Here is a 26,602-nt window from a genome sequence, read left to right as displayed (position 1 = left end):
TCTAGCAAAGCAGAGAGCGTTTGAAATATTAACCGGACAACAAAACAAAATGCCGTCTATTTTTATTCGCCAAGTTCAACGTACGTGCGCCTCTCTTTAGCCGCGAGAATCTCGAGCTCCGTCGCTCATAAATCAACGATCGTCGGTGCCTCCTGACACTTTCGCCGTGAAAAGTCGGCTCCAAGTTCATCGTGGATGATCCCTCGCGGAAGTCGCGGCCTCTCGTGTCACGATGCACTCTGCCTCTGCGCGAACGCGCAACGCCACCGAAATAATATTTTTCACAGCATCTTGAGCGAGTAGTGGCGATAGTAGTAGTGGCGTACATTCGCATGGGTATCAATGGTTCACGGTCTTCCGATTGTCATCTAGCCAAAGGTGCGCGTCCATCCGGTCGATCCGACCTCGCGGCTCACCGATACGATTGTCTGACTGAGATCTCTCGCGCTTCTCCGTGGCGCGACGTAAAATTCACGCGCCGCGCGGGAATCCGTCCGCAACTTTGGCAGAACAGAGAACGCAGAATGGCCGTCGGGACGAAGAGAGAGTAAGAGAGCGAGAGAGAAGGAGAGAGACGCGCCGTGGCAGCGAGCGGTTCGGCGACGACCATGAATTATTCATGGCCGGCGTTTCCTCGTACAGCTCGAACGCTCTTCTCAGAACGTGGCAGGACACAGGAAAGTGTCGATAACGATCTCCACCTCCTCCTCTTCCTTCACCTCCTCTTATACCTCCTCCTACACCTCCTCTTCTTCCGCCCTTCACCCCCGCTTTGCCACCCCCTCTCTCTCACACACACTCTAGTCTATCTCAATATCTCGTTTCCTCTCTCGCACGCTCTATCGTCATCTCGTCGCGCTCTCGCACTCTCATTCCGCGTGACTCACACTATCTCGCGCCGCCGTTTGGACGTCATGGCTCGTCATGATGCGTCAGTACGCCAGATAAAGTCACCTCGCGCCCGCTCTCTCGTATCCTCGTCATCCTCATTGTGTCACTAGCCCGCGCCGGTGACACCAGCGCCGTGTCCCACTTCCGTCGCCCTCCCTCTGCGTTACTACCGGCACTGTGCGCCTTCTCCCCCTCATTCCCCCCTCTCTCTCTCTCTCTCCCCCTGCTCGCACTCTCTGACACCTCTGCATCCCGCGCTCTCGAAAATCGAAAGCATCCACTGCCATCCGCTGTCGCCGGAAATTCGCGCCGGGAACCAGGTCGGACCGGTTTTGGGCCAATTTCGGGGCGATTAGAACTCCCGCGCGCGTGGGACACACGGGGCTGCCGTCGGTGGTGAGTTGGCCGGCTTTGGGAACGATTACAGTTTAGGACGTATATAGATCAATGGGAGATAGTCGGCAGGATAGAGCACCGATGGTAGAAGATAGCGACGAGATTGCTCGGCCTGAACGGCTCCTCTTGAGGGAAAGAGGGAAGTGTATGCGGCTGCACCAGGTGGGACCGGTCGGTCCACCTTTGAGGCGCTGCCAAGCCGAGGTTGTAGATTTATAGAGCGCAGCTAAAAAATCATATCCATTACTAGCTTCATGTGCTCGTAAGGAAGATTTATTTTAGTTCCGAATCGATCGAATGAGACTTATTTTTTGGACGTTATATGTGTCTCTAAGAGACATCAGGCCAAGTGGGAGTGGTCGATCTAGCTTTAACTGTAGAATAGATACTGGAGTTGTGCATTATCTCATGCAATTGTTTAAGTAAAGAGAGAGGCCAGGCTCTCGTAAACTTTTAGCCTCTCTTATTTTGTGGCATTCGAAATCTTAAATTATTTTTTTCATAAATTTCATAAAGTTATATTGATGAGTAGATCAAAGACACACGAGTATCAAACCTCATCATTTGGGAGAAAATAATCCAAATAGATACGTGCTTGGTAAAAATAAGACGGTGTCCTTAGGATCCTTAAGGAAACGTATGGGAAATGTTCCAAAAAATTAGGAAGATTGGATATTAAGAGAAAAATAGATACCGAGTCGGTGTTGTTTATTTTATTTGTCAGAAATTCGTTAGAAATTATCAATATTATTTTATTTGGCGAACATGACAAACCTTTTACACCAATCTAATAGATTCACAATAGTCGGTAACTGAACACCGGTTGCGCGCACGCCACTCTCAAGGATCAGATCCACTCGTAATGTCAGCGCTCGGTTTCGGTGCTCACGTCGGACGTTCCTCGCATTTTTCGCATAACGAGACGTGAGCGGGCGATCTGCGCGAGAAGCAACGAATTATTGTGCGCGAACACACGTAGCTGGCAGACCGAGGCGAGCTCCCGATAAACGCACCGGAAACCCACGGAAATCGCCCCTCCGCGCGTCGTGCCAAGATTAACCGGGCGTTATCGCTGCAGTATCCGCGACTTCCTAATCAGGCAATATATCGATAACAGATTTATCTCGCTCCGGACTTATCTCTCGCGTTCTCCATTTCCGTTTCTCTTCCGTTTCGCGCCGTCCTCTCCCCCTCGCGATAATTTTATCCTCCCATCTATCTGCTCCCGCGCACCACCCTTTTCTACCAATCTACCTATCCTTCTTTGCCCCTACCATATCTCTCTCTCTCTCTCGCCCTCTATCTTCGCCATTCTCTTTTCGCTCTACGAGAGAGAACAATGACGTAGCTCGCGAGACGTTCGCCAATTTGTTTGCCGGCGGAGGGAGAGAGATAGAGCGAGGATCCAAGGGGAGCGGAGGGAACGGCAGGAAAGGAGGAGAGCGTGGGGGAGGTTGGGACGAGGAGGAAAAAGAGAACCGGATGAGTTGTACGCAGTCGAGGTAGCCTCTATCCACGGCTGCGATCTAATCTGCCACGGAAATCTGGCATCCTATCCCCTTATCGTCCGGTGAATCTCCCCCTCTCTCTTCCCCTCGCTGCTCCCGTTCCCGGTCAGCCCTCCTCGCCGATGCCCCTCGCCGCCGCTGTGCCCGTATCAGCGAGCCGACGATGTCCTAGTTTATACACACACTTCGATATCCTCGCGATAACACATCGAGTCAGCGCCCTGCCCTCCCCTTGTCCTACCCTTCTGCCCGCCTCTGTCCTTTTCCTCCCCTTTCCACTTTTCGCCCTTCGCCATCTTTCTTTTTCCTTGGAACGTTATGTCAGTGTGTTAACGTCGTCTTCACGGGCACTCTCCGGCAATTTCTCGAATGGTCCCGCCGTCGCGGGAACAGATAAAAAGTCGTGACGGCGACGGCGGTGCCGATGGTGGTGGTGGCGGGCGGTGGTGGCGCAGCGATGGGGAAATATCGGTCCGGCCCTGATAAGGAACTTATCTAGGCGGAAGATCACGCCGGGTGACGAGGGTGTCATACAGCCGGTATACGGTTTCGGTTCGACGGAGTCCACGTTCCGTTCCGTTCCCGTGCGATATACATATGAGTGTGCATATGTGTGTGCTTAGATATCGCACGGTTTAGCTTGCGCGAGAATTTCTACGAGGATACGCGTACGTGTACACGGAGACGTTGCTCCTTCTCTGATTGTGATATCGTGCGTTCCGCGCCGAGTGCGCGTCTGATTTGTTGCAAATTGCAACAACATTACTTCTCGCGCGACCCACGCACGAGACGAACGATGTTCGGAATCGCACTGCCACGTTGCACGCCAAACGCCGAGTATGACCGGTTGATTTTATCTATATACGTACTTTTATTACTTTAGCTTGCAGGGCTAAGAAGGGACCTGGTTTACATTTTTGCTCCTTAACTACACACATCTACACACACTAATTTTTTACATCTACCCAATTTACATCTACTTAATGTCGAATATCCTGATTATGTCGCCTCTTTTATTTTATATAAATTTACCTGTCTGACCACAACGGGGTTTTCTCCACTTGCGCGGCGGCAAGAACTTACCCTTCGTGGTGGTTTCGAACATTTCTGAGCATTCCCTTGCAGATCACAGTCGATTCAATATTTCTCAAACATAATTTCGAATATATATATTAGCAATAAGTGAAGAATATAATTAATGTAATAATGAACAATAATTTAAAATAATATCAGGGTTGTATTTAAGTGAGTACTATTTTTCACGTTTGCTTAGCTAGCGGAATAACAATTTAAAACTATGTAAATCGTATGGTTTGCCTCGTAAAGAACGAATAACGTCCATGTCTGATTTCACAATCGTGAAATTGAACACAAACCACTCTTGGTCATAGCGATGAAAATGATTCTTCACCAAGCACACATTCTTCTTCCTCGAAAAGCTTTATCAAGAAGTCCGCGTTAACTCTTTAATCCTCAGCTCGAATCAGAATTGTGAAAAATACTTCGCGAGTGTCGCTTCATACGTGACACACGTGGGTCACAGATGGAACCTCGCAAATGCACGGGCTCGCTCCCTCTTCATCTCGGCGCGATGAATTCTTCGATTCTCGAGAGCTCTTCGTGAAAGAAGGAATCAAGTCGGTGAAATGAAGTCGAAGAGCGCGAAGGCGAGGTGGAAAGAGTCGGCAGTGTCGGTGCAGCCGCAGCAGGAAGAGGAGAAGAAGGAGGAGAAGGAGGGCAGGGTGTAGGATAGAAGATCGCGGAACGTTTCGAGGAAACGAGAGCGAAGGAATACATGCGAGACCGGGGGAGCCTTGAGAGTTGCGGCGCCACTGGATAGAGATAAGGGAGCGTTATCGGCCGCGCGGCGGCTCTTATCAGCGATCGCGCTCTCGCGCGTCTCCCCCTCCTCCGAGCTCGCCCCCCTCGCTGCCGTCGCCGCCGCTCTTTCTGCCTGCACCCCTCGCTGCTGCTGCCTGCCGTTCGTATATCCTCGCTTCGCGGCTCGCCGATGCTATCGTCTAACTAGCTCCAGCTACTGATTCTATCTCGCGCACCCACCCAGCGGGGCCGCGCCAGCCGGGGCCCAGGGCCGTCGCGCGAAATCCCGGCGCCCGCCGTCGCCGACGTCTTCATCTGGTCGCGGGAACGCGAGGCCTGCCGCGAGGGTTACGTTTACCGCTTCATTCGGCGACCCCGCGACTTTAAGTAGAGTAGATCGACGCGACTGGCGGCGACGCGCCGCGCAAGTTCGCGACGGAGCTTTCGCGGAATGAGTCCAAGATGTGGGTCGACGTGAAGCTGTGAGCTCAGACTAGAGCTTTTTACTGTATTTTTTGGACGTTGTTTTCTTCATCCGTTTGCCTTAGGCAGAGCTAATCCCCATCGAGATTCTCGTCCTCTCATTATGAGTAACTATCAATCATCGGTGTACTCGTTCACGCGCTGTCTTAGCTCGGGCGTATATGACTCGCGGCTTCTTTGACGAGAACTTCCTCAAACGCTCATCCTTACAAACGCTCGACCTTCCCAAGGTCTGTCTTTGAATATCTCCGAGATTGTTCTGTTTTCGAATCAAGCACTCGATCATCTGACTTGATCCGCGCGAACTATCGGTATCTCGGTTTTCGCAATGAAGAGACGCGCACATCAAGCAAGCCCGCCCGGAGAATAATCCATAAATCGAAGCGTGAGTAACCCGGAGGCACCCTGTATATCTTGTAGCCTGTCTCTGAAGCTGGCGGAGACGCGACGGATAAATTACGACGAAGCTACCTACCTGCCCACCTCTCGATCAATTAATGCAGCGCTAACGCGTCGCGATTAATGCGTTCGCGCTTGCGACAGGTCTCGCTCGTCGAGTGCTTTCCTCGTCCAAGGATCGTCAGTGCATTCCTCCGTCCCGCGTGCCTGCCGCACACGCCTCCGCTCATCTCCGCGCGTATTAGCATTATGCGTGGAACAGTCGTGCGCGATTTCGCGAGCGCGACGTTACGCCGGCGCTTTTACAATTATTGCGAGCCTCGTGTCGTTCCTTTTTATTGGCCCTGGGATGAAAAATATATTGTCCCCACGGCCCGTCTTCCTAGCGCCCTCAAGGGCGCAATCTCGCGAATATCTGAATGTAATAGCACGGCAGTAAACGTAATTATATCCCGTATCGCGGCGCCTCTATAAGTGCAATTACATCCGCGCGCGCGCGCGTGTGATATAATTATACGTTCATGTGCGAATATAATTATATCCCTGTCGAAGCGCGAAACTGGCGCTTGCGTAAACGCGCGTGCAATTACGCTTTCGCGAATTTGACGTTCCTGAGTGAGCGCGAAATCATATTCGCTGATATTTTCGCGACGATTCGATGGTACGTTTTCCATGAGTGCAGTTAATTTTTCCGCGAACACGCATTGCGTTTTGTCGATACCACGAGTGCAAATGTATAATTACGTCTCCGCGAATGTAATTGTATTCCCGGGCAGCATTTATTAGAGACGCGTCTCGCGCTTATTTATTCCCCGCCGCGCCGTTCCTTGTTTGTACATGCCGTTAAATCATCGATCGAGTCCTTATCGCGCGTCTGCTGGATGCGTGTCGATCTATCGATCCCTACGGCCGATAATTCCCTTCGCCGAGGGAACGCTTCGGACCGCCAAGAGATAGAGAGAGAGAGGGAGAGAAGGGAAGAGAGAGAGAGAGAGAGAGAGAGAGAGAGAGAGAGAGAGAGAGAGAGAGAGACAGATAGAGAGAGAGAGAGAGAGAGAGAACGGGAGAGAGATCGGTTTTCGGATCGCGCGGATGCCGGCCGAAATTGGTTCGCGAGATAAGAGCGTGCGCGAAGGCGAGCGGGCGAGATATCGAGATGCGGCGCGAGATAGCGGATGCTGCGTCCTCCTCGTCTCCCGCCCCCGCCGGCGGCCCCCACCCCCGCGGCTGGTGCATTGTTTCTGCTATCGCAATAATAATACTCGCCGTTGCAGCTCGTGCTGCACCAATGCACACGGAGGGTCACACGTGTGTTGCATCCGAGAGAGAGAGAGAGAGAGAGAGAGGGAGAGAGAGAGAGAGAAGGAACGCGGAGAGCGAAAGAGAAAGGACGAGAGGCAGTGAGAGGGAAGCGAAGAGGGCGGGAGAGAAAGCGCATCATAAATATAAGCGCGCGTCGAGTAATGCACACGCGGAGACGACGATGCGCGCGTGCATGTGTGTACGTCGGTGCGTTTGTGCACGCGTGTGTGTAGTGGGTGCGAGGAACGTTTGTCCGAGAGAGTGCCGCGCGCGAGGTGCGGCAAGAAGAGGCGGCGAGGGATCGAGATATCTCGCGTATACGCGGTGGCAATCGATATCCGGACATCTACATCGAGCGGGACAGAGAGAAAGAGATAAAGAGAGAGAGAGAGAGAGAGAGAGAGAGAGAGAGAGACAGAGAGAGAGAAAGCATCGATCGTGGACAGGCAGGTCGCTTCCTCCGGTTGTTTCCTTCGTACCTGCGAATTTCACTTGATCGATACGTCTGTTTGCGATATGACGCGCAGCTGTGTGTATGTGTGTCGCGCTCATGCGACTTCTTCTCTGATCAACCAAGGCGCGTTCCCGTCCTCACGTGAAATCTGAAAGTTTGTTGAAGTTTGTTAAAGTAAGTTACCAATGCCTGAGTATTAATAACACTGATACCTAGTAACTCGGGACATTCTTATTGCTTTGATTTTTAGATACAAATATTTCCTTATGTTGAAAGAGTGAATATATTCTTATTTCAGGGCCAAAATAAAAATATCCAGAGTAAGATGCCAGCGTTATTAGTGTCCGGGCATTGATTTTACCTCAATTCGTAAGAAAGTGTCTTTCTGATCTTCGCGTTTTTCTACTATCACGTGTCCTCTCGAAATCACACGGATGCGCAATGCATCTTCAATTTACATCGATATCACTGCGTCACGCCCGATACAATAGTATCGATATAAGCTCCTGTATAAATGTGCTCTAATTGTTTTGAATAATTAATCAATTCACATAATGTCGCCCTCCTCAAATGATCGAATGCGACGCCCGCGGCTCGCGCGTTCGACGCTAATTAATTAATTAATTCGTTTGGCGATCGATCGACGCGGAGCGTGCCGTTAAATTACGCACGATACGAAAATAACGGGGATGGAACTGAAGAGGGTTGCCGTCGTCGTCGTCGTTGCCGTCGCCCCGTTGCAACCCCTCGTAGTAAATTCCGTCTCACAATTGCATCGCGCAGGATCGACACGAAGTAGCACCCGCGCTTCGCAGAACACCCCTTCGCCCTCTCCCTGCGGAGACACGACGAAGGATCACACCCTGGACGACGTCCAAAAAAGCGCTCGCAGTCGATCGAAACGGCATCCTTTCTCTCCCTCCTTCTCGTCTTTTCTCTCTCTTTCTCTCTCTCTCCCTCTCTCCCTCTCTACTTTTCCTGCACTCTGGACGACGGGAATGCCACCCCCGCAAGGATGGTCCGCGCGAGAAAGGAGAGGAGACAGGCGTCCTCCCTCCTTCCCTCCCTCCCCCTCTCGGCCGCACTCGCCGCGCGGTTTCGCGCTATCTGGCCGCAGATAGGGGAGGGAAAAACACTCATTTTTATACCGTCAAAATGTGTTATCTCGCCCGCGCGGCTCGAGACTCCGGCCATCCTCCCGTCGCCTCTTCCCCCAGCTCGTCTCTCCGCTCTCCCTTTTTCCCTCATCCTCCTCCTCCTTCCCTTTCCTTCGTCTCGTGCACACGTACCTACATAGACACACGTACACACGCGTACATACACGCAACCCGGGGGCGGAATTAACTCGCTAGCAGATATCCACCCCCGGAGCCGGCCTTCGTTTCCAAGCGCTCCGACACCCTCCGCCCGCCGACATTTATATTGTCTGCCGCTCGTCTGGGAGGGGAGGGTGGGAAAAAACGGGATACCGCGTCGTCCGCCGCGCGTCACGCGGACAACCCTCTTTCCGCGCCGACACCTTCGCGACGCGCGCCCCACGGAAGAAGAGCATGGTCGTCGCACAGCGCTCGGCTCGAGACACCCCCTCGGAAATCGGGGAGACGCGCGAAAAATGGGAGCGATGGCTTTCGCTCGCGGTAGGTTGCATTCCTTTTTTCCCTCTCTTTTTTTTACATGAGTGCGGCATGCATTCTAGAGACAGAGAGACAGAGAGAGTGTAGAGTCTGCACCTGCACGGAAAGTCGCGCGGGAATGCCGTATAGCCGGCTCGAATTTCCACCGCAAATTTCTATAAATTCCCGCACAATGAAATCTCTCAGTCATCTCTCTCTCTCTCTCTCTCTCTCTCTCTCTCTCTCTCTCTCTCTGTCCCTGCGATTTCGTGCTTCAAATATGCGCGCTCAACGGACGCTGCACATTCTCACCGGGAATACCGCGCGAGTTCCGCGCCCCGTTCCAAGGGGGACCGGCACCACACTATGTGGTTCGCGACAAAAATGCAAATGATCCATCTGCGCTGGGACACTCGACTCAATTTCCGCGGGTGAGCGAGCGAGCGACCGACCGGCGGACGAAAGAACGGCTTTTGTGCCGGCGCGAGTCGCGACTTCCGGCCAGGATTCGCGCCGAAACCTTAATCGAGGGAGCTCGAGGCAGCCGACGGCGGCGGCGTCGACGACGACGTTCATTTCGTTATTATCGCGCCTAATGAATCTCTCTTTCCCGCTCGCTCGTCGCTCGTAATGGATTTCTGTGCCAAGTTCCGAACATCCTCCTCTTCCTCTGCCGTTCCTCTCCTCTCTCAGCCCCCTCCGCCTCCGCGCCGCCGTCTTCACGGCGGCTTCCAGCCACCTTCCGCAGAGCACATTGTGCTGGTTCCCGCGGCGGCGAAATGGAATATCGTCCCTTCGGCGTTACTCTTGCATCTGATATCCCCCGCGAGACATCTGTACTTAGGCTGTGGAAGGCTTACCGGCTGAACAAAAGTAGGGGGTGGGTTGGCGCAGAGGGGAGAGTTTCATGAGAGAACTCGACGGCGTTTGCAACGACCGCTTCGCTTGATTATCTTTTCTCGGCGGGATTCGAGATAAAGTAGGCGTCTTTTTGCGGTATACTCCAAGTGTAATTTAAGTATAATTGAATTCACAATTTTAAATCCACTCCTTCTTTTAACAAGCAACTCGCCGCGGCACTAATATGTCTCACAGCTTTTCTGCTACACAAAAAATTGCAATGAACAAATGATGAATCAGTATGAGATTTAGGATTTGCTCCTTCCTTTATATATGGAGGTAAAACTTGTATACGGTATTGACATCGCTTTCTTTCATCGTTCACGATAACGGCGTCTCGCAGAGAATCTTCAAAGGTGCACACCTTGGTTCTTGAAGAATTCCTTCAAGCTTCAACAAAATTCACTACACAGAGAAAATATTACAGTTTCTTTTTTCACATAAATTTTTTATTACGTTTCTAGTGATGCGGGACTATAGATTGTCAGTAAGGTCTATCTTTCTAAGAAACATAGTAAATCTTGCCAAAAACATAGTACATATTTTAATTCCTAAAATATAAATATCACAACTAATCGAATCTTGATCTGATCCTCGGTTGTAAAATTTTATAGTAATTTTTACTATAGAATTATTTCCATGTACAAACCAAGTTCCCGAGATAAGTAAAGGAATGATTTCGTGGCCACGAAAAGTGGCAATCGCTTTTTTAACGCGCCTTGTGGAACGCAACGCGGGAGGAAGGGAAATCGCGATGAACGCGATTCACGGTGATTATTGCGCAGATGGCATTTTGCTCCGATACTTCCAGTCGAGCTCGGAGAGAAAATGAATGATGCATTATTTAGTCTTTGAACGGGTATGTTTGCTGTGCCCGAATTCCTCGAGTGTCCTCGAATGATTCACCGGCGAATTCGGCCTGCGCGCAGTCAGCGAGAGCTTCGAGCGTCGCTCGAGCGCGGTGTGTTGCGAGCAAGTCGGCGCGATTTTTTCGCGTATTATTCTCGGGCGGGCGCGTCGGATCCCGCGACGGGAATGAAATAGCACCCCGTATGAATCACGTCGACCGAGACATTTGTACGATGCTATCGCCGATGCTTAATCCCTCCCAAATTATAAATCGCGCCGCTCATCCGCAGTAGGAAGACGCTCTTTCTCTCTCTTCTTCTTCCCCCCTTTCTCCTTTTTGCTCTCTCTTTCTTTCTCTCTCTCTCTCTCTCTCTCTCTCTCTCTCTCTCTCTTTCTCTGCCTCATCTTGGTATAAGACAATGTTGTTGGCGTTAAGAAGCGTCACCGTGACGAGGAAAGAAGGGGCGATTAAGCGTGGAGCGTGGCCCGGGGGCCGGCGAACTTTTTAAATACTTTCGAAGTCCCTCGGAGGGATGACAAATTGGACGGAACTTCGGCGAGGCACCCTCGCCTTCCCGCCTTCTTTCCCGGCCGTCCGCTTACCTTGGCGTCTTCCTTCACGCCGATTAATTCGAGTCGACCTCTTGTTCGCATTAGGTACCATCGACTCCCTTTTTTCGTCCCCGGCGATTTCGCCCAACTGATAAAGGAGGTGAAACGAGGCGAATCGTATTCTCGACTCCTGCTCCCTTGGACTTTGCGACTTCGTCTCTTGTCTCCCATGATGACGCTTGTCACGCGCGGATAGGGCGTCGACTGCCGGTACATCAGTCGCGACTAAGTGGTCGTTAGGAGAGAGTTCAAAGTACATCAATGTGCAATTATATGTATAAGATTAAAAATACGTAATATACATAAAAAGAGGGAGAAAGCAAAATGCGAGTGCAGAAAAAAAATTTGCTGACATGAATTATAATGTGTCTGCATGTGGGAAGTTTAAATCGCGCGATAGAGGCGTTTCGCAACGGAGACGCCTAAATTCTGCAAAAATTTCACCTGCACGAACGTGCTGCTCAAGCACTGACGAGATCCTCGGCGATAAGGAGCGACCCGAGCGCTCCGTGCGAAACAGTCGCGTTGCACGCGTCGGACGGAGTCGGTGACGGCAATAGATTTCGTCGAGACGGAAACGAACGAGCCGCGGTATCGCATTTCCGGAGCGTCTCGCGGCCTTATCAGCTTTGATAATAAAATTAGTGGCGAGCGATGACGGAAAGGAGGAGGAGGAGGAGAAAGAGGAGAGAGAGAGAGAGACTCTCGCGCGCGAATCATGCGCGAGATCTCGCGATAGAGTTCTCGGGCTTAGAGCTCGCGTGGGAGGAGGAGGGGGAAGAGAAAAAGAAGGACCATGGTGAAGCCGGCAAGACGAAGCGAGGGACGAAGAGGGATGCACGCCGGATTATGATTCACCGTGGTGGTTCCACGGTGATAGCGCGAGAGAAAGAGAGAGAGAAGGGAAGAGAGAAAGAAAGAGAGAAAGGCGAAAGAACGAGGCGCGAAACTGGCGAACGGAGAAAGCCGCGGCCGAAGATCGAGAGATGGATGATCGCGGTCGATCTTACGCGAGGCCCAAGCCATCACGATTTCTCGGCTTCGGCCGAGGCGGTGAGCGCGCGGGATAAGCTGCTTCGGGATACATCCCGGGCGCGAGTCCCGAACCCGCGAACGACTAAATCGAACGGCGAGAGCCGCCAAATTGGCGTCCGGCCGCTCGATGGAAATCGCGCGACGGCTCGTTATTTATCCTCGAGATCGCCGGTTGGATTTATTATCGAGTCATCGGCCCAGTGATTGTTGCTGGGACGAGGAGGAAGCGCTTCTCTCCTCCTTTTCTCTCTTTCTCCCATTCTCCTCCTCGCTTTCTAATCGACAGATGTGCGCTGTACTGAATGGGTAATGATGAGATTGATGAGAAACTCTGTTGACTAAGTTAGTTTTAGGGAGAAGGAGTACCAATATTGGGTATTGATCGATTGAAAACAAGTTTTTTTTACTGCAAATTAATAGTCAAAATTAATCAGTTATCATATAAGATCGCAGATAATTTCATCAGTCGAAGAAATTAATTATTAATGAAGCTTTTATGAGATTAATTATTCGTTGAATTATTAATTGATTTCATTAACCGGTTAAATTATTCGTGATTACATGTATGACGATTGATTCATTTGAATTATTGATTTGCTAATTATTTCAGTCGAAGAAAATTTTAATGCATGAATGCCCACATAACATTGGTTAGTATCCAGGTAGACAGGTGGACGTAAATTTGACAGCAACTTTATCAATTGATTTGTAAAAGTTGTCTTCCTTGTGAGAGTTTGATATGTCACACAGTATGATGAAGTAGAAGCACGAAAAAAATTATTAACATTTATACGGGACAATGTAAAATGTCATGTAACACAAAAATCGGAGTGTAACTTAATGAATTGGTTACATTATATCCAAGCAACGAAAAATTGACATTATTCTATATTATTCTATAATGTAAATTTAATAATTAAATTTAATATATTATATTTGCTTCTCTCACATAAGTATAGTTAAAAAGAATTATAAAGTTTCCATCATCGGCAAACATGATAATCAGGAAAGTCCATCTGAGTATATCACGACTGAAATAAAAAACGTACGTTCATATAAAAGAAGTCATTATCATAAAATACTCCATATAGTTACGACAATGGGATATTTTGTGTCAACATATAAAAAGAAATATAGCAAAAAGAGACGTAAGGCGGGACAACGAATTGGTCCGAGTCGAGATTTTGATTCCACAAATTCCGTCAATCCCTTTTCACCGTTTTTACTCAGCCGATTGACTCGACTGGTAGTTATCGAGTTCGCCGAGCGGCTCGCGCGTTGTTTCTAATAAATCTCTCCCCCGATTCCGAGATGAACGCGCCCGGAGAAACAGCCGGTCTCTCGGCCTCCACTCGTGCTATTATCCGCACACTAGCTCACCTATAAGGAACGCGGACGCCCGTTGAAACCCACCTGTCTCCATAAACGTCGCGACGCGGAAAAAGCGAGCTCGCGTGTACCACGTGCACTTATCCGGCGTTACATCGCGGTCATTATTACGGCCAGAAGGGCCATTGTGGGTACTTACATACGTGGGATGCGTGCGATTTACGTACGCGTACTCACACATAGGGAGGGAGAGAAAGAGAGAGAGAGAGAGAGAGAAGGAGAGAGAAAGAGAGACACGTCCCGCATTCGTTTCTCGTATTTCTTACGCGCGTGTATCGGACACAAACGAGATTTTCATAGAGGATATGCGTGGAGTTTTTGCGCACCCGAGCCGAGAAAGAGAGTCCTCTATCGGTGTCTCCGACCCCTCCTACCGAGACTCTTCCTTATATTGTGCTCTATTAGGTGCGAATATCCGCAGAGACATCTCAGAAACCGTTATCGGCTCTGCCTCAATGGTGTAAGTCATTTAACAGTTAAAATTCCGGGAGGAAAGAGGAGGGAGAAGTTTCTTAGTCTTGATTAATCTCGCAATTTCTCATCGTTGATGTGAACCGTCGATTGATCTCGTTGCAATCATAATAAACAAGAGCAGTCATAGTCTTCTGATCGAAATCGCGAACTGCTCTTCAGGCTCGCCGGGCTCTCTCCTCCGCTCTTCTCCATCCTTTCCACGGAAAAAGAACAACTAGTCACGCAGACACCCTGTATAAGCCGAGCGCCGCGGAGAACCCGGTGCATTCGGCGACGCTGCATTCTCCCCCTCGTATTTGTTCACGCCGCCTTCGCGTTCGAGACAAAGCGTGAGAAATCGCATCGGGGAAAGCGACGTTTGGGAGCGTGCTCGTCTTCTTCACATGTACACGCATACACACACACACACACACACATACATACACGCACATGACGAGCAAGCGAACGAGCCGGTGCGGCGGCTAATCTCGGGCGCCGTTCCTGAAGTAACGGGATGAAAAGGAGGCATGCCGAGTGGATGTATCGGTAATAATCGAGCCGCGTTCAAGCTCGAAGCGAGTGCGACGAGAAAGAGGGTTGGTGCGCGAGAGGCCGGGGGAGAGGGAGGGCGGGCGGGGGTGCGAGAGGGGCCGAGGGTGAGCGCGGCGCCGCGCCGTATTAAGGGAGTCCCTGAATAGAGGTGGTCGGTAACGCCACCGGGGGATGTAGATACGCCATGCTCGGCGCGATTCGACGAACGGGATGCTCCTTTGTCTTTCGCTTCGTTTTCAAACCCCCGCTCCCCCACCCCCTCTCGCCGAGCGCGCGCGGGGGTGCGACGGGGCGGCCTCGACAAGCGCCTGATTCAGACAATTATTGTCGATTCGCGCTGGAAATCCATCCAGCCGACGCCAGCAGCTTTTTCTGTAGGCCGTAGTCGAGCCGACGACTCGATTTCTCTCTTTTCACCCCCTCCCCCTCCTCATCCACCTCATCCAGCTCGTCGTCGTTCTGCCCCATCCCCTTACCCTGTTCGTTCTCCGCGACACCCCCGACGTCGTCCCTTTCTCACGCCGCCTATCGTCGTCGGGCCTCTTGTCCCGCCATTTTTAGAGCTAGAGAGCTCGATAGCTCCGAACTCGCGATCGCGTCGCGCTGTACCGACGGGACAAGGGAGAGGACAGCAGAGGGAGGGTGTGAACGCGGCTTTTTACGTGAAGTATAATTGACCCTCGAACGACGCGCCGTTGGATTGGCGAGAGTCGCGTGAGGGCTCGAGACGGTGGAGGAACGTTTCGATTAGAGAAGAGAAAGAAATGAAGGGGGAGGACGAGAGAACGAAATGGAGAAGGGGATGTGAGCGAGAACGACAGCGGAAGGAGTCGACCAGCGGAATGAAAGTATAACGAGATGACACAGAGTAATGAAATAAGGGAGAGAAAATGTAAAATGATGTGACTTTCCGAGCGCGGGATCTCGCCAAGTCCGCAGAACTCCACGACGACGCGTTCAGAAGCTGTTACTTCCACAGCCGCGACCTCGGATCGATCATTTTATTACGTTTCGCAGTCACCGTTCCGAAATAACTTACTCCTTTTACATAAGATTGAAGACACTCGGAAATTCAGGCATGCGGCGTTTTCACAATGCAAACAGTGCGAGACGTCTTGAGGCTTTGGAAATTTATCCGGCGCGTTGAGAGTATCCGGGCTTTTTGATATTACATGAGAGGCATCTCGAAGAAGCCGAGTTCTCGGTGCCATCCGAGTTACGCTCTGAAGAGGGTGTGCCGAGGAGGAGGCTGGCAGATGAGGGGACGAGAGGCGACGTCCTGAAAGCGATGCGTGTCCCGCGTCGCGAATTCGAGTCACGCGCTCTATCGGAAATTAGAGCCCTACCTCCGGCTACACCCCTCGCGCGGTTCTAAAGTTACGGGATAGCGAATGAGTGCCTCGTCGAGGGTGGCTTCTCGCCCAGCCGCTGAAACGATCTGGCTCGCCGCCTCCTCGATCATCTCCGAAAACGACGTATCGCTGACTGCGAACGTTAACTCAGCAATACGTTCCAAAGGAACGTTCTGGAGGGAACAAAAACTAGACACTTGCGTAAAATTTAAACATAGAGGAAAGGTTAAAAGATTGTCACGTTCGTTTTTCATTGATATAAGATATAAGCAAGATATCATTTTATTTTAAGGATTGTTTAAAGAAAAAATGACATGTTCTCTCTTAATATGCAAATATTGTATACCCTAAGAGCCGGTTTTTCAATAGTAGTTTAAACTTGGATTCAAATTTAAACTCTATTCTAATGCGTTTGTTTTGTTTAAACAGAGTTTAAGTTGAAATCTAAGTTTAAGTTTAAATTATCATTGAAAAACCGGCCCTGAGAGAACAAATATCTAAGAAATAAGAAATATTTATTCGGCACGTACTAATAACTCTCTCCCTTGTATTAATTATTTTAATTATTATTATTTTCTTATTACTATTTACTAATTGTTAGAAATTAGCAGTTATTAATTAACTAGTGATATTAATAAATAAGAGAAATAACTACTGATTACTTTTTGTTATTTATTTGTATTAATATAAAATATGTTTATACATATGTGCTATATGTGTGTGTGTGTACTTCATATTTATATATATACCATATATTGACTTACACCAATATGAAATATTTTTGAACAAAATATATATTTTTTTACATTTTCTTGTATAAAAACAATGATTTATTCTGTTAAAATGAAAGAATTTAGACTAATATGTTATTAGTGCTCAAATAAATAATTTTCAATTTCTACATATTTCATTTCGCAGTATATATAAAATTTCGCAGTAAATATAAAATTAATATTTAATAGATATTACGCGTTACGAGGAGATTGTGTCGTTTATATCATAAAAATTATACGTATGTTTGTTTGCACAGCCAACTGATCGAATCAATGTTTGATTTTTTGTTTGCAGGTGAGTGGCCACTTGATTTTATTGAGTACTCGTCCTATCTCTCTCGTGCGTCGCACCTTCCCAGTAGTGAGTACGCTTTCGTGCAATTATATCTTTTACATTTTACGTCTTATCTCTCCCGTTCGCGCGAAACCCGAATACGCGGTATCGCCGCTCGTGGCGCGGTGCCGCGACCGGGATCCGTCTTAAGAAATCACCCGGGTTTCTTATCAACGTGGAACAGGGAATCTCGCCGGTGCAGACGCGTTCGATCATCGGCGCTGAGAACGCCAGCGGACAGCTCGGGCGATCTGTTACCGCCGGGGAAGAAGCGCGAAACCGTGAATGGCGAGCCGCCGACGCCATAAATTTATCCGTCAGCCTCTCTCTCTCTCTCTCTCTCTTTCTATCGCGAGACCAGCCGTCTTGATAAGGAAAAAAAATGAATAAAAAAAAACGAGGGTGAAAAGGGTATCGATGAATCGTCGCGAGAGAGCGACGAGATCCACGAGATGTTAAAAATTGAACTGTGTCGCGATATCCGTCCGTCCGCCCTACATCGTCTCTTTCCACTAGCAGCGGGTCGACGCCTCTTATTAACCCTCCGCGTACAATCATAGTTTTTTGAATATACGGTACAATCTGGGAGGTCTGTCATCCGGGCAATTTTGGACTATCACAATTTTGTTGAAAATAAATATTTCTGGACACTGCAGTTTTTCTGCAGAGATGTAGGAAAGCTTTAGCTACGCAATAAACTCAAAATCTGCAAGCAGATTTGCGGTGGTTTGATATTTTGCCGGAGGAAGTTAGCTTGCGATCGGATATTCGGGTCCTACTGAACCGATATTGTAATGGAGGAGGTTAACATGTCCTCTCGCGTTTAAATGTCGAACGGCATGAGATTTCCGCGGCGGGCATTCGCAAATTCGGGCCTTGATCGATCATGGAAATTTGGGGACGCGACGACGACGAGACATTTCCATTTAAGAGAATCGAATTGCGCGGGCGAAACTCCGGTCGGCAGTCGCCGTTATTTGTTCCTCGCTGGCATTTCTGACTCGTCCTCCGCGAGACAGTATCGCGGTTCGATCGCTCTCGCGGGCGCAATCCATCGGGCTTCGGATTGCAGGCTGATCTATTTTAATAAGTGGGTTACACTCCTCGTTCTCTACCTCTCTCTCGTGCGCGCGTTGTACCGGTATCGCGGCTTTTCAAGCGGAAAGGCGGCGTAACTCGCGTCGCGCTCTATTCCGCGCCGCGACGCGACGCGACGACACGCGGCCGAGTTTCGCCGTCGATCCGGATCGGACGGATCGTTCTCTCGCGAAAGCGTATTATCTATATAAAGCGCCGTATCTCAATGAATCCATCGCTCGCGCTCGTCTGCTTGTGATGATGCATTTCTCGGCCTGCATTCTGCATTCTGCGCTTCGGACGCGTTGCGTCCAAGACGCGTAAACACTTCGCCGCTTCCTCTACTTGATTCAACCGCCACGCTCTTTTAGGCACACGAAAACTTATAAAAAATGAACAAAATTGCGGCGTTCACTAAATACATTTTATTTGAATTGTTGCGGGAGATGGAAAGTAATTGGTCAAGAAAGCTTCACGTTAGCTTTCCGCAAACTGGAATATTCAAGGAACGATTTGTTGGGATTCTCGGGGAAATAACAAGAAATCAGATACCGGAAGTAGGGACTGATATTATTTTGGATCGAGTCGCGCAAATTTCTCGCGAATATATCAGACTGTGAACGCCGCGTCGCCACTGTCTTTGTCGTCGCGGACTTTCGAAAATCTCTTTTCACCTAGGCGAAAATTCGAGGCGCGCACGCGAGCGCGAGATAAGCGATAAGGACGAGGTCTTCCGGCTTTTATTTCCCGGCGGACCCAGCCTTCCGGTCCCAGCTCGCGCGACGACCGTCATGGCGGCAGCGACGCGGCGGTCGCGGGGGTTGGCTCGCGCGACGACTTCCGGCGGGCGAAAAGGAGAGCGGCGCCGATATCACACCTCGTAGACACTTTCATACAAACGCCCTGATAACGCCAAGTTCTGCGGCCCCTCGTGCCGCCCCCGTCCCTATCCCTCCCTCCCGCCGTGCCGCTCTCCTCACCGCGGAGCGCCCAAGGCGCTCCGGAATCAATGAATCCGAACATGATAATGCGAACTTCTGGTGAGAGCGGTCGGGGTCGCGACGACGACTAATCGGGCTCCTTGATGGTGGAAGGGTGGATATACACAGGGTGTCATGGGTCGCCCGCGTTTCCTCCCGCCCGATGATCCTCGGCCCGATTTGGGGGATGTTGCGCGTTTAGGGGCGGATTATGATTCTTGTCCCGCGTCTTGTGGCTGGGTCGTCGCTTCTCAATATATGTCAGCGTGTAATTCATAATAATATATACGTAGCGGAATGTATTATTCATTCTCCTTATTAATACATTATTGCTATGTATGAATATGTTGCTATTATTGATATTATATTATATTGTAATTTTAACAGCAATTTTAACACCACCGCATGATGATCAGAATGAAATGTATGATGCATAAATATTTATAAATTCCATCAAAATCTTTCACCGCGTTCGTACAGATTTTAAGCTGTCGAAGAATTTCTCTCGAGTTCATCTGATCAGAAATTTGCCCTTTAAAATGCGCATGTTGCTCGACAGTAGGAATTTACTCTCAATTGGCTCGAAAAAGAGCTCTTTTCACCACAACCCGATGTTTTTCGTTCTCGGGGATTGACCCTTGAGCTCGAATGACACCTAATTAAAATCCGCTCGAAGTCGCTCGGGAAGATCCCAGTGTCTTATCCCCCATAACAACCTCGCGCGATTCTCCTCGACGTCGCGTTCTCTGCCGCTCGACGAGGCGACGAGACAGGCGTTGATCCTCGGGGTAGACGAAACGACGGCCGTCGCAAGAGCTTCTCGTCCTCCAGACGCACGAATACGATCATTACACGAGGTCCGCAGAGCATCCGGGGGAGAGTCGGGGTCGGTGGCGGCAGGGTCGCGAGGATAGAAGGGGGTGCGGCGGGGGGAAACGGCGAGAAGGCTCCGTGGGGTGAGTGGGTGGGGGAGAGGGGTCGAGGGTGAGTTTGACAGATCTTCATAAAGGCACACACAACTGTGCCGCGGCGATAAGGGAATCGGGAGCAGGCATCTCGCCATCCCCCGCCTCCCTCTATCCTCCTCACCCGCGCCGCTCGTAGTACACCCCGTCGTCCACCCTCAAGCCCCCCCTCTCCTCTTCCTCTCTCTCTCACTCTCACTCTCTCGTTCTCGCTCTCTCTTGCGGGGGAGGGGATGGAGCCCGGGCACTCAGTCAGTGCGCTGCTATCATTTTTCCACACGAGTGGGCGGCGGTGTCGGTGGTTCCTGCGTTGGTACTACGGTACTCCCGTTGTATTTTCTGCCCCCTTCCTTCTCCTTTCCCCTTTTCCACCCGCCTTCCTCGCTCTCTCTTTCTCACTCTGTTTCTCTCTCCCTCTCTCTCTGTCTTTCTTTGTTTCTCTCTCCTCACCTCTCCTCTCTCTTGACTTCCCTTCACCCTTTCTCCTTCGACGTTCCACAGATACGTTCGAAGGTGGAGAGCGCTGCGCAAGATTCACGTCGAGTATTTTTCTTTGACTCGAAGATGATCCTTTTTTGGGAGAAAGTGTCTGCGTCTTCGCACATCGCCCAGATAGCTAACGTTGAACGCCAAACCTTCGTCTCCAGCGACAACGGTGCGGCGCCGCACGCGAGAATCTCGTTCTCTATCATCTCAGCAATGTTAAGATACGACAAATATTCTTCGCGTCAAATTGTTCACTTCTCGCGAGAATCTGTCGAATTTGAAATACGCGACACGTCGAAACTAATTTTTCTCCCTCGCCGTGAAGCAGAGACACTCTCTCTCTCTCTTTCTCTTTTTCTCTGGTCCGTTTCTACTAACATTTTTCCGGCAAGAAACTCTGCCGCCTCCCAAACCATCTCAGGGGGAGGAAAAGGCGGCAGTGTGAGATGGGCGCACTGGGTGGACTAAAAATAACGTCGAGTCTAGGTGGGAATGATTCGGTATCTCCGCGACGTCACGGGGCTCTGAAATATGAGAGATACGATGTACCTCGTCTCTCCCGCCACCTATCCTCTGTCCTCTCCCTTACTTCCCTCGTCATCTCGTTCCCCGATGGTGCATTAGCGCTAATCTCCGCTCTTTAGTCCTCCCTTTATCTTTTCTGCCCGCGTCTCCTCTCTCGTCTTCCTGTCTCTTTCCTCCCCCTCCTCCCCGCCTTTCTCATCTCAGAGGACCTCCTCCTCCCATCCGTCGTCTGCCCACCTCCTCCCCCCCCTCCGCTCGCCACCGTCGAGCCTCGTTCCGGAGGTTACGTGGGACGGATTGTAAGGCAGCAGAGGGGCCCGTAGGAACAAAGTGTATACCTGGGCCTCTCAGACGATTTTATCGGCGCGATCTAATCGGCTCGATCCGTTATTCGGTGGCCACAGTGCGTGTATGTATGTATCCGCCGTGTGTGTCGGAGTTTTGACACCCGGTATCTCATTAAGGATCGTGAGGCCCGGCTCTAAGGCGGATTAGCCCTTATCTGGGCGTTCAACGCAGACCAGATGCTCTTATTCCGATGACGAAGAAAGAGAACGAGCTGACACGGTTCGTGCGTTTTTCGATATTGACGATATAATGTATAATTATTCTGTTACGCGTACATCAGTGATCAGAATAATTAAAATAGTTTGGTTAATATAAATTTCGGTTTGTTTTTTAGAAAATTACTAATTGCATTGAAATACTAATTTACTACTAGGGTTACTAATTACATTGATATGTATGTATGTATATATATATATATATATATATACTAGTAAGAAAAAATATAGTATAAATATAACAAAAACACTTTTCAACATCAAATGTATTGAGAGAAAATATATAGATAAGAATTGTTACATCTTACATACGAAAGGCCTGTTTTATTTCGAGTTATTGAATTCGCGAGCTATATACGTATTTATTTTTACGACACACGCGCATCAGCTAGTGTAACTGACGTCACGTCAATCGGCAATGTAAGAAAAGGTTAAAAGCCAATCGGATTTCTTATCAGGCTCGATGACGACCGTTTGAAACACGGCGAAACAATTGCTATCAACCCTAAACGACCCTTTCTCTCTCTCTGTCTCTCTCTCTCGTTCGCACACACTCTGCCCATTTTTCACGCAGCAGAGATTAATTTGTACACAAAAACACAGCTGTGAACGGGCGGGAATATAAATGTGCACGCAGTGTTCGACCACAAACCCAACGTGAAGAGGGAGAGGAGGACGGGACACGAGGATGGTCGTCGGTGGACCAGTTGGCCCCAGAGGGTGAGAGAGCGAGAGAGACGAAGAGGGTGAAAGAGAGAGGAAAATCCGGGTAACCAACGTCAGCAGCCAATTCGCGGTGCGCGATAGCATCGAGTATTTTTTCCAGCGAGTGTCGGCCGACAAATAAAAAAATGGAATCGGGGGTGGGCACGGGAGAGGGACGAGGAGAAGGAGGAGAGGAGAGGAGAGGAGGGAGTGGGCGGCCGGGGGCGCTAAAAGGTCTGTCCGAACTTTTCGACAATAACCGAGGGGTTATTGAATTTTTATTGGCGACGACGAGTCAATTTGCGATCGGAGCTCGCTCGCCACCTCTGATCGGCAGTTCGACAGTTCATTTAAAGGCGATTCTCGCGCCAGTAGTGTGCGACATCCCCTCGACAACCTCGTCGTCGACAACCTCTTTTCCTCCCGACGGCAACCCACACTCCGCGGTCTTCAAGCGGAGTTTTCTTTCGAGGAGACGATCCCCGAGATCGTCACTTTCGGATGAGCTAAAGAGGAATTCGCGCGATTACCTTCGACAAATTGTCCGGAATGAACCCCTCTCTAAGTGATGTCGAGTGCGACTTTGGGATTTTTTCTCTCCTAATGTATACGAGCACTTTATCCTACCTCTTTTTTCACACACTTTTCACCTTAGTTTTATTTCATTATTTCGCTTGCGCTTTCTTCTTATTCGATTTCAATGAGTGCTTCATTTTTCGAGGTTTTTCGAAGGATCAGGGTTTACCAAAATAGATTGATTGTGACAGTTTCGCAGATTTCAATTCGCATATTATTTTGTACGACTCAGTCGGCTTATCTCATTAAATTCGATTATTAAAATGGGACGGTTATAATTTACTTCGTGGAAAAAGAATATTGAAAAACGTCAGGGTATCTCTCTGTTGCGAATTGCAGCAGTTTCGCAGATTTTAATTTCCACATTGTTCCACACGACTCAATCCATTTAAATCATTCAATTGTTAAAACAGAACAACTATAATTTGCCTCATACAGAATCATATAGAGTATTAAAAGAATATTTCTGTTATTTAATAAGCAGTAAAACCACATGCGAAATCCGCGCGAATCGTTTTCTACATTCATCTCCCGTTTTTCGTCGTGAAAAGTTTACCGTTCCTGCGAACGACTCGACGTCGTCGCCGATGGCGAACAGTATGAATTGGTCTCTAAAGCGAAATTTCCTAACGAGAGAATCTCGACGTCTGTCGATGTTCGTCTACTTTGCGCGACGGTCCTTCAATAAGTCTGAAAATTAGTCGACTGTCAGTCAGGGATGGAAATCGGATTTTATTTCCACGCACCGGCGCTTCTTCCGCCAATTGGCCGATCGATATCTCACGGGATTGAGTCGAGTCGAAGCTCACTGCGAAAGAGAGAGAGAGGAAGAGGGAGAGATCGAGCTTGCGGACCGTAATTGATTACGAATTTATCGGCGTCTAACTCGAAAGAGAAGGCTCCCGCTGTCCATTCGAAAGTCAATCGCTCGATTTTGATGCACAAGTGCCGCACGTGGCGCGCACTCGGGATAAAAATAAAAATCCCCCGGCCGGTGATTTACGGCGACGAGATACGGTAATAACGAGTGCCGCGCGTGATTTCGCGAAATGGCGTATTTTTCTGCACGATAACGAGGACCTGAGCGACGCGTGATTTGAACAGGGCACGGAAATTACGCCGACGGAAAATTGCATTGAACACAATAAATACTTAGAGAGAGACAGATAGAAGGAGAGTGTGTATGTGTGTATGAGAGAGAGAGAGAGAGGAGGGGACGGGGGGGAGAGAAAAGAAGATGCGAAATTCACCTCGGAATAACGTTCACCACGTGTAATCGGAACACGTGCTTGTGTCATATCGATATACGTATATCTCGATATCTCGTCGAGACGACGACGTCGTCGGCGACGGCGATGCTCGTCTCACGCGGGACTCTTCTCCTCGGCTTCTGTCCGGCGTCCTCAAGACGTCCTGCCACGTGTTCGAGAGGGAGTCGCCGCACATCCTCTCGAAGATGGAGGCGACCGGAAGGCGCACGTGCGGCGTCGCAAATGGAAGACGCGTCGCGCTATTTCGAGCCAAGCTTCGCACCTGTCGTCACGACCGGCCGGACACGTGTCCGCGAGGGTGCAGCCCGCATCAACACGTGCGAGGGATCGATCGATCGATCGTCGAAAAACCCACCGAACGGCGTTCACGTAACTTCCTCGAGACTCTTTTCTCGCACCCCTTAATCATCATCGTCCGGATGTAATTTCACGGTGGGGAAAAATTTGGAAAAAAGTCAGCAGAAACACAGAATCTTTCGACTGTGGTTCTCTGCGCGAAAGGAGATATTTACGCTTTGTGTGAGAGGGAAAATATTTCAGAAATAAGAAATATTTATTCCCTGGATACACCGATAAAAAAAACATATTTATTTAAATTTAAATTCTTTTATTTAACATTTCTCTAATAATTAGTATATTAGTATATACTTTCATAAAAAGTTAAGATTTGAAGGAAATATATATTTTCTTGTTTGAAAAATATTTTATTTTAGATTAGATTTTAGATTAGATTTTAGATTATTTTATTTTAGAATATACAAGCAGATATGCTATCAGTATCCACCGAATAAATAGTTTTTATTCCTTAGATTCTTTTCTCACTGTACGCAAAATCCTTTTCTCGTTGAAATTATCCCAGAAATATAGGTCGTACCGTACGCATATTACAGCATACCATATTACATTTGGTCATATTTATTCAAGAATTATGCAGCCCACAAGATTATGATTTTTCAGTTTTGTTTTTTACCTGTGTAACTAGTGGGTAGTCCATATGTCTTCCTCAACTAAAACAAAAACAGATCCGGGACTTATCTTATAAAAAAATCAGTTGTTTAAAAAATAAGGCGCCCAAAATTAATCAAAAAGCAACTTATATTTTCTATTAATTGCGTCTTTTTTACCCATCTTTTTAAGAGTTAAGATTATCAATGAATAGTCTTAAAGAGAAAAAAAATTGACTATGCTTGGCCCTTCTCGAATGATTGCGAAGGATCTCAGTGCTATTTATACTTTCCGAATTTTTATTTTTCTCATACTTTTCATTTGGGTTTTGGGTCGTTCTTGCATAATTACTGCTAATTATATCGTTGTGCCGTTACATTTTGTTAGAATAATTACCGCGTACACATCCACACATAATTACTTCGTTATATTTCATTATTATTACTCCGGAATAATTATGATAACAATTCGTTATTATTCATTGTTATGATTATAACGTTATATTCCGCGGCGATATTACCTCAAACATCGTGCAATTAGTAATATTATATTATACAACATATTATCAGTCGAATAGCATCTAATAAGGTGATCGTTCCAATTATGGGTCCAATCTCATTTTCAATCAAATTTGATTTATTAACGTACCAAAAGAGTACACATTATAATGAAAACACGGAAAAAATTTTTTTATATTCCTTAATTCTTTTGCAATTTATTCTAAGGTTACATTCACAAACATTCTCAATATTTAAGAAAAGAACAATCTAGGTTATCACTTTGCGACTGTTCAGATTTATGAAATTGAGTAGGTTATATGTGCTACGCGCATACCATTATTCTATACAAACTAAAACATAAAATGGACATTATTAATGTAAAATTGGGTATCGCATAACGCGTTGCACGGGCACGTAATACTCGCTGACTCATACTTTTGGGACTGACATGTAAATGTGTTACTAATTATTTATTTTACAATTTAAAATAAACTAATTAAAAAAAAATATAATAAGTTTGCTTTGAAACTATGATGATTTGCGTATATTGGTATCAACAGGATATATCCACAAACATATTTAGATATTCTATCAACAAATTTATGCAGATGATTGAAAGTTACTCTAACCTTAAGTGACCCGTAATTAGCTTTGTATATTTCATTATGCATTCTCTACATGTATTGCTATGTAATATTACATTACGTACAGAACGATCGGTGCGAGTCTGGCCTGCGTGCGCCCCGGAAAACTGTCTGCACCCCGGAAAACTGCCTGTTCCGATACGATCGCTTTTCCCCGTATTTTTTCAGCTGTGCAGGCTCGGCGACCTTCGAACGCGCGGAAGCGGTCGCTCTAACGAGGATTCTCGGCGACGGCGGCGGCCGCACGCG

At 48.4% G+C, this 26,602-nt stretch overlaps 1 protein-coding gene across 3 annotated transcripts in view; it reads left to right on the top strand.

The window, feature by feature from the left end:
- The window catches only part of LOC116847302 (zinc finger protein ush), a 233,972-nt gene that overhangs the window by 101,731 nt on the left and 105,639 nt on the right, over positions 1-26,602 (top strand). Inside the window, exon 2 of one of the 3 annotated variants that reach the window (XM_032822157.1) lies at positions 17,078-17,143. The exons of the other annotated variants lie outside the window; for them this stretch is intronic. Within the exon in view, the coding sequence (XP_032678048.1) occupies positions 17,078-17,143 (66 nt within the window). The remainder of the gene's footprint in view (positions 1-17,077; positions 17,144-26,602) is intronic. 3 annotated transcript variants of the gene reach the window in all.

The sequence above is a fragment of the Odontomachus brunneus genome, unplaced genomic scaffold, assembly GCF_010583005.1.
Source record: "Odontomachus brunneus isolate Ranch 3 - 2012 unplaced genomic scaffold, Obru_v1 Obru_scaffold_076, whole genome shotgun sequence".
NCBI lineage: Eukaryota > Metazoa > Arthropoda > Insecta > Hymenoptera > Formicidae > Odontomachus > Odontomachus brunneus.
Note: the sequence above shows the minus strand (reverse complement) of the source record. Positions and strands in the feature narration are given on the sequence as shown.